This window comes from Marmota marmota, unplaced genomic scaffold (assembly GCF_001458135.2).
Source record: "Marmota marmota marmota unplaced genomic scaffold, marMar, whole genome shotgun sequence".
Taxonomy (NCBI): domain Eukaryota; kingdom Metazoa; phylum Chordata; class Mammalia; order Rodentia; family Sciuridae; genus Marmota; species Marmota marmota.
In genome coordinates this window covers 12423798-12432697 of record NW_026000242.1, presented here as the reverse complement: position 1 = coordinate 12432697, position 8900 = coordinate 12423798, and the positions used below count along the sequence as shown (strand labels likewise).

Sequence of the window (8900 nt, the reverse complement as noted above, 5' to 3'; positions counted from 1 at the left end):
TTGTTGTTGTTGTTGTTGTTTTTAGAGAGAGAGAGAGAATTTTAATATTTATTTTTTAGTTTTCGGCGGACACAACATCTTTGTTTGTATGTAGTGCTGAGGATCGAACCCGGGCTGCACGAATGCCAGGCGAGCGCCCTACCGCTTGAGCCACATCCCCAGCCCCAGTATGAAAGGTTTTACTAAAAATTCTACGTATTCTAAAGTGATCCTCTCTTAGAATTATAGATGGCTACTATGCAGTTCTATAAAGGCAAGAGGAAAATGTTTTGAGCCAACCATCTCAGTTTCTGGTACTAGCAGATATAGAATAGACAAAATGTCCATTTATATTTAAAATCTATATTATGTGGACTGTTATACATAGAATATTTAGAATAGTCATGGCTTACAGTCATTGTCATGATGTTTTGCACATTTTTTTAATACTGTTGATAGAAAAGTCCCAGATTAAGAAACTCTTTAGCAATTGTACAAATTCAGATGTCAACTATAATAGGACCTTAATCAGCTAAGTAGTAAGTACCCATGTTTTGTATAAGGCCTATCATTGCAGAGAGTCCAGAAGAGAATAGCATTTTTCCTGTTCTCAGGAAGCTTAAAGATATCTTTTATTTTTCAAACCCAGTGTGTTAGAGTTAGGGCTATGTGTGTACATGTTGGAATATTTATGAAAAATATGTGAATAATACAGTGTAATGCACTGTATGATAAGTTATAAGGGGTTTGGAGAAGAAAGATTACGACATCTATGTGAAGTAATGAGGGACTACTTATGGGTAAGGTAGCAATTTAACAGGGCTTTAAAGGAATGATTAGAATTTCAGCAAGAAGCTAGTAAAGACACTTGAGGTAATAAAAAAAAATTTTGATCAGAGGTTCTGGTCCCAGATTAAGAAACTCTTTAGCAATTGTACAAATTCAGCCAGATTATTTAATCCCCCATCATAAGCTTTTTTTTTTTTTAAATCTAGGGTGAAAATTAGAATAGTGGTTGTCGTAGAGGTTTTAGGAAGGTTAAATGAAATGGTGCAATATGAACATATTTTGTAAACTGTAGAGACTATACAGATGTTAGTAAACTTTGTATTGAGAACAACGTGGGTCAAAGGCATGGAATTTAAAAACCAGTAAATCATATACACTAAAGCAGAAAATGTGTTAAGGTAACTGAATACTGACTCACCGACAAAATTCTCTGTTAGGAAATATATCTTAAATAAAAGTCTCTTAGAATTTATATTGATCTCTCTCCCTATTTTAGTTAGCTTTCTCAGTGCTGACCAAAAGACTTGACAAGAAAATTTTAGAGGAGGGAAAGTTTATTTGGGGGCTCATGGTTTCATAGATAGCTGGTTCCATTCTTGAGGGCTCCAGGTGAGGCAAGACAACCTGGCAGAAGAATGTGGTAGAGGAAGGTGGCTCTGGACATGAGCATCAGGAAGCTGAGAGAGAGAGAGCTCTCCTCACCATGACAAAATGTAAACCCCAAAGGCACAGCCCCAAGGACCCACCTCTTCCATCCTCACCCTACCTGCCTATAGTTAATCGCCATCAAGCAATTAATATACTGATTAGTCAAACCTTTTATAACCCAATCATTTCATCTCGATAACTTTCTTTCCTTGTCTCACACGTTAGCTTTTTGGAGAATACCTCATATCGAACTTTAACACTCCCCCTGAAGATAATTTCAGGGGTTTTTTTAGATCTTCAGATAAAAGTTCAATAAATTGTAATGTTTAGTTCTATCAGAAATTATGTACATAGTATATATAGAATTAATTTTAAGGTAAACTGCTTTTAAGAAGATTGTAACATTGCACAAAGATAGCTAACTTGTCTTATAAAACATGTTTTTCTTATACTCATGCCTTCCAGTCATTTGTCATGGCTATCAGAACAGTGTTCAGTTTGGAAAACAAGTATGCATGTTCTTGAGTAGGTCAGAATTATCCCTATGGATTGAAAGTTTGGCAATTATTTAAGTTGCTTGAAAATTCCACCATATTTCATGGTAGAGGAGATTTATATAATAATTGTATGAAAATAGTATTTAAGGAAAGATGTCCCTTTTCTGATGAGATGCCAGAGAATTCATTCATGTTCTCTGTCTTACATAATTTTTATTTTTTAAATGTGGTTAAGAGAAATAGCTAATATATTTTTCAACAAAAAGGAAATGCCTAGCCATAAAAATAATTTTGAATTGTTCTGTGATTATTGTGATACTTGCTGTTATCTGATTTTGGACTCTTACCATTTATCTGGACTCCATTTAAATATGATTAGAATTAACTTCTCCACAGGCAAGAATCTTGAAAAACAGCATGTTATTTGAACACTCATTATTCACTAAAAAAAAAAAAAACTTTTGAGGGGAGAGAGGCAAAAAAAAATATTTCTGAATGCTAATGCTTGGGCTATTTTATTTGAGCAAATAATTCTAAATTCTTTCTTCTTTTACAGACTATCTTGCTAATCATGGCCGGTTAAATGAGTCTGAAGCCAGGCGAAAATTCTGGCAAATTCTGTCTGCTGTTGATTATTGTCATGGTCGGAAGATTGTGCACCGTGACCTCAAGGCTGAAAATCTCCTGCTGGATAACAACATGAATATCAAAATAGCAGGTAACTGGGACCCAGCTGGCTATGAAATGATCAGATGTGAGCCATCATGCATGGTGCGCTGAAACAGCCCTGCAGGCACAGCTTCAGGAGCATTTCTACCTGATGGCGTCAAGCTTTCTCAAAGGGTACTTTATTCATTACCTTAGCCCTGTATGTAATTACAAGCAAAGGAAATAAGTTTATTATTAATATACATATTGGCTGGGCTATACCTGGGGGTCTCATCTTCATTGAGGTGCCTTGCGGGGCTCTGTTGGAGGAGGACATTTGTCTTAAGTGTAACAGTGATTGGAGGGATGGATAGGACCAGAGAAGAGTGCAAGTTGCTGGTGCTCTCTATTCTGCTTTCCTCATTATAGCTGATGACCACAGTGAGGTTATAGACAGAAAAGATAACAGAAGTGATGGAAGTAGAATAAGAACCATTTAAAATACAAAAGCCCTTGCCTTATTCTGATCAAATAAGAGTTTTGATTAATAACAAGGAGACTAATGATAGATTATTTTGCTTATTTTTCTTTGTGCTTTTTACAATTGTAAAAGTTTTTATATTTTGTATTCTAAGTTTCTTTATTCACATAATCAAACTTTAATTTACTCAGTAAATATTTTATGTATCAGTTACTGTACTATGCTAAATATAATATGATATGTGGAAATCATCTCAGTCAATACATGTATCAAAACATCACATTGTACATCTTGAGTATATATAATTTTTATTTCTTAATTATACCTTAATAAAACTGAAAAAAAAAATTCAGTGCTATATTGCCACCAAAAAGGTATGTACAAATGAAGAAGGAGGCTGAGATAGGAGGATTGAAAGTTTGAGGCCAGTCTCTGCAACTTAATGAGACCCTATATCAAAATAAAAAGGACTGGGGATGTAATTCTACCACTGGATGGTAAAGCTCCACTGGATTGAATTCTAGTACATTAAAAAAAAAAAAAACAGTATATACAGAAATGGGGATATAGCTCATTGATAGAGTACTTAAGTAGCATGAGGCTCTGAATTCAATCCTCCAGCATCACACACACACACACAAAGTATGTCAGGGGAATATGTACAAACTACAGTGGGAACATCAGTCTACCTTAGGAGTCAAGGGAAGCTTCACAAAGGAGGAAATATTTGAACGTAGCTTGAAAGATGAGTTAAAAGCTTTCCAGAAATTTAAACAGAAGCAGGATGTTGCAGGCAGGTAGATGGAGATTAGAACAGTGGGAACTTTAGCCCAGTACTGTTTAAATGTAAAATCTATGGGCTCGGGAGAGTGATAGAGGAAGAGGAGCTAGGTATAGACCAGAATATGAGAGTCTTAATACCATGTAAAAAATTTTTAGTATTTATTATGTAAGTCATAGGAATCTAATCTATTGAAAATTCGCAAGCACAGATGTAAGTAAAGTAGTTTTGGGATATCACAATTAGCTTTTCACATTAGCAGTTCTGTTCGTGGCAGCAGAGTTAGATGGATAGAAGCTTTGGGTAGGACTGCAAACAGAAGATTTATGAAAAATCCAGTGCACTAGTCCAACAAAGAGCATGCACATCTGAATAAAGCAGCAACAGTAGAGGCTGAAGGCATAGGAGAAAGGGAGGATTATTTTAGCTAGGATTGAAGAAAATAGGGGCATGGTTTAAATGCTTAGCATAGTTACAAATGATGATGTTTTGTTCTAAATGGTTATAGGGGAGTAAGGAGATCAGGTGAGAGGAGCTGACCAAGCAATTATTAATTCACTAGCGAGGTTGGATACTCAACTGGACTTAGTAAGTGTAAGGACAAGACAACTACCCTGGATTGCTGCATTGTGGTATCAAAGATAAGCTCAACGCCTTTAATTTGTACATCAAACTGACTTATTTCTGTACCCTTTTCCAATAGTTTTTATGTTGGACAATTTGGAAAATATAATTATCCCTCATTTTGTTTTAAATGCCAATGTTATATATGTTACGGGATATGTAATGGGTTTTCCATTCTGTATTCTGTTTTTTTTTTCCTTTTCCCTAATAGGATTATCTGAATAAGACAAGTATTTTTGTTGATTTGTCATATTTTTATATATATATATATACACACACACACACACACACACACACACACACATAAAGATTTGGGTTGAATTGTCATTTTGTTGTTGTTGTGAAAATACAATACACAGTAATAGATTGCTTCTATCATTTTGGTTTCGTTTTGAGGGAAGATTAATGAGGTTAAATCAGGAGTGCTTTACCACTGATCTACATCCCTAGCCACCCCGCCCCTCCTTTTTTTTTTTTATTCTTCTGTAACAGGGTCTTACTAAGTCACTTAGTGCCTCACTAAATTGCTGAGGCTGACCTGAAACTTATGAACTTCCTGCTTCAGCTTCCCAATTTGCTGGGATTACTTGCATGTGCCACCATGCCTGGCTCTATAGTTTTTTAATGTCTACACTTATTTCTTCTGTTTGTTTTTCCCCCATCATATTTTGGCCTTTCCATTTGGTCTTATTTATTTCATTCATTTTTCCAATCTTCAGTAGTATATTTCACTGGAATTTTTTGTTTACATCTTTAAAGCATGGATTGCCCTAAAATTGTCTTTTTTAAAAAAGTCCTAGCTCTATAAGAAGGAAGAAAGAATCCTTACTTTGCCTTAGTATTTCCTTATTATCAAAACAATAGCTCTGAGGAGTTCTAGGAGTCTTGTTAAACAGGGAAAGGTTAAATGTGAAAGTCATATGCCATAGGAATTACAAAGTGTTCTGTCACTGACATCTCAAAAGAAAATATCAAAGTAGGACTAGAGAAACCTGTAAACATAAAATACAGAAAATTGATTTAAGATTGTAACCAAGTTCTGCCTATTACTATAATCCTACCTGAAACATAAGTGGATCAACATAGTGTGTCTGATGTTATTATCTGATGTTTAGGGTTTGGTTTTGTTGGGTTTTACTGCTTTTATTTTTGTTCTTTAATATCTACACTCTGATTATATAGAAGACAAATAAAATGTCAGATACCCAAAGTTGTTCCCTTTGGTTAAGATAGTGTGACAGGGCTGGGAATGTAGCTCAGTGATAGTCATAAGCACTTTGCTTGCCTAGCATGCATGAAGCAAAATAAATAAATAAATATGTTTCAACTATCATAAAATGCTAGTTGAAGCATAATTTTCAGGTACTTTGCTAAATACTTGTAGCTGTTGCCAGTTTTTAGGAGAGAAAGCTGAAATGAAAATAAATAACTTGCTAAGTTGACACAGATAATAAGCAGCAGGCTTACAAATCAAAACTAGGTCCCTGTGGCCACAATATTATAGTTTCCTAGCATGTGTCAGTTCTTCCTCAAGTAATACAAACTGAATTTGGGGTTTATCATTCTATATCTATATGTTGGCTTCTATTCCTCACAAGTGAAAAGATGAACACAGTATGTCTAAACACTCAAATATATTCTTTGTTTTTTTTTTAAATATTTTTTTAGTTGTCAGTGGACCTTTATTTTATTTATATATAAGCAGTGCTGAGGAATGAACCCAGGGCCTCACACATGCTAGGCAAGCACTCTACCACTGAGCCACAACCCCAGCCCCTACAAATATATTCTTGCTTGCACTTTTTTCTCTGTCATCCTCACTACCCTTAACCCCAAATTTTAGTAATGTTTATTAAGCTTCAACTATGCTCTGGGCTAAATCCTGGAGATGCATACATGTTATGACAGAAACAATAGCAACAATAACAAAAAACTTTTAACCCCTCTCTTACTCCAAGTTAATTTAAAGCACCAGACTTCTAAGTAAATATAATACAAAAGGATCACTGTTTTTAAGGCCATGAGACTAGGAGAAAGAGGAGTGGATAAGTCAAGGAAATTATAAGCTAAGATTTGATTAGCAAGAAGGTATTTGTGGTGGGTGGGGGTAGGGCAGATGGAGATGGAGAAGGAAAGGTGTAGGAGTCAGCATCAAGGTGGCTGTTAAAGCATCTGGATCAGCTTGTGCAAAGACAGGCCAGCAAAAACTCCAGAGTGTTTAGGGAAACTACAGACAGACGTGAGCTAGTGGAATGTAAGAAGTGTCAGTAACAATGAAAGGGAAAGAGCCTGGACAGGAGGCAGGGCCAGACCAGGAAGGACTGCACACCTCAGTCATTAAAAGTGTAGGTGTGGTTGGGTGTTTTAAAGAATTTCCCTATGATATTTATTTTTATCCATAGATATTAAGACAATTTGTTGATCCTCCTTACTTTTAAGAACATTATCTTCTGATCTCTGAGAATTCTTGACCTTTAAAGAAATCTTTTTTTTTTTTTTAAAGTGGAAATTAGACAATTTTTTTCAATGCTGGGGATTGAACCCCGGGCTTTGCACATGCTAGGCAAATACTCTACCACTAAGCTACATCTTCAGCCCCCAGTCCTTTTTATTTTTTTAATTCTGAGACAAGGTCTCACTAAATTGCTGAGACTGGTCTTGAATTTACAATCCTCCTACCTCAGCCTTCCCAGTTGCTGGGATTACTGACATGTTCTATCCCACCTGGCTTTGGCTTTTAGAGAAATCTAACAGGAAAGGTAGAATAGTGCCTGGTACATGGAAAGAAATTGCAGGAACCTAAAGTAAAATACAACATTAGCCGCCTAGTATGTTGAAATTAAAAAGAAGCACAAACCAGAACCAGGTTTAAATTAAAATATGTATCTGTGTTTATAAGGCAGAAAATGGAATAGAAGTACCAGGGATGGTTAACTTTAATACATAAAAACATGAGATCAGCTTCTAGTTTATGCTCCCTACAATGAGTAAGGACTTCAGAACTAAGGATCTATAGATTCACTCACACCTGTGTGTGCTCATTTCCTTATGAAGCTCTAGTAAAACATGAGCATTAAGATATTCAGAGTCAGAGGCTGAATGCAAAGCTATATTGACTTTCAGTGGTTTTAGTAATTACAGTGTTTCCTCTTGGCTGTTCTAGCTTATGGCTATTAAGGTTTTAAAGAACATGCAGTTTTATTCTCAAACTTTCCTAATCTGAGATTTTTATTATAAATAAATACTTAGATATGGATAAAATGTATGAATACTTGGAGGAAGTTTTCAGAAAATAATCACAATTCAAACAAGGTTTCATGTAGAGTACTGAGTTCGATAACACACAATACTTGTGCAAATTCTGGCCATGCCACTTATAGGTATGACCTTGGACTGATTATTTAATCTCTCAGGTTTTCTCTATCTGCTACATAGAGATTAATTTGTTTTTCGGGATACTGTAGAGATGAGTGATTGTTAGAGACCAGGAGGCCTACATGGCGTTAGGTAAGAGTATGAGCTGTAGAACCAGGCTACCTTGGTTTGAATCCTGGCACTGCCACTTACTAGCTTAATGACCTTGGACGCATTTCTGAACCTCTCTCTACTCTGTTTCCTTGTCTGTAAAGGGAATGAGACGAGTTCATATCTCATAGTGGTTATTACCTGAATATTTGTAGAGTATACTTTTAGAATAGTGCCTGGTACAGAGTGCTGCTTAAGTATTTGTTAAGTAAATTGTTAATTAAAGCTCCTGGCACCATGTAAATACTCAATAAAAGATGGCTATTATTTGTATTTAATAAATAATTGATTTCATGTGAAAATAAAGCCTTATATTTTGATAGCCATAAAGCCCCCTTCACATTTTTTTCCCCCTTTTAATTAACCAGCCTTAATCAGGCATAGTAGCACATACCTGTAATCCCAATAACTCTGGAGGCCAAAGAAGGAAGATCAAAAGTTTGAGGCCGGCCTTAGCAAGGCCCTAAGCAACTTAATGAGACCTTGTCTCTAAAAGTAAAGACAGCTGGCATGTGACTCAGTGGTAAAACACCTCTGGATTCAACCCCAGTACATACGTACGTATGTACATACATACATACATACATGCATACATACATACATAAAATTAACCAGTCCTAAAGCCTTAATACAAATTTTAAAGGCGTAGAAATTTGTCATCTATATTCAAAGTTTTCTCTACTTGGTGCAGATTAATTTTTTTCCTTTGAGAGAAATCTTAAATGTATTTGGTAATGTATATTAGCCAATTTTTGAAACAAGTCTCACTAAGTTGCTGAGGGTCTCTCTCTGAGTTGCTAAGACTGGCCTCAAATTTTATATTCCTCGTGCCTTAGCCTCCCATGTTGCTGGGATTACAGGCATGTGCTAATTATACTCCTAACTAATTGGGCTAATTAATGTGGCTTGTGCATCACAAGACATTTGT

The 8900-nt window shown here is 35.6% G+C and overlaps 1 protein-coding gene across 6 annotated transcripts in view; it reads left to right on the top strand.

Moving 5' to 3' along the window:
- Sik2 (salt inducible kinase 2) overlaps positions 1–8900 on the top strand; it is a 119941-nt gene that overhangs the window by 71544 nt on the left and 39497 nt on the right. For all 6 annotated transcript variants that reach the window (XM_048796042.1, XM_048796043.1, XM_048796041.1 and 3 more), the window contains one exon: positions 2470–2631. In XM_048796042.1, coding sequence (XP_048651999.1) covers positions 2470–2631 — 162 coding nt within the window. The remainder of the gene's footprint in view (positions 1–2469; positions 2632–8900) is intronic.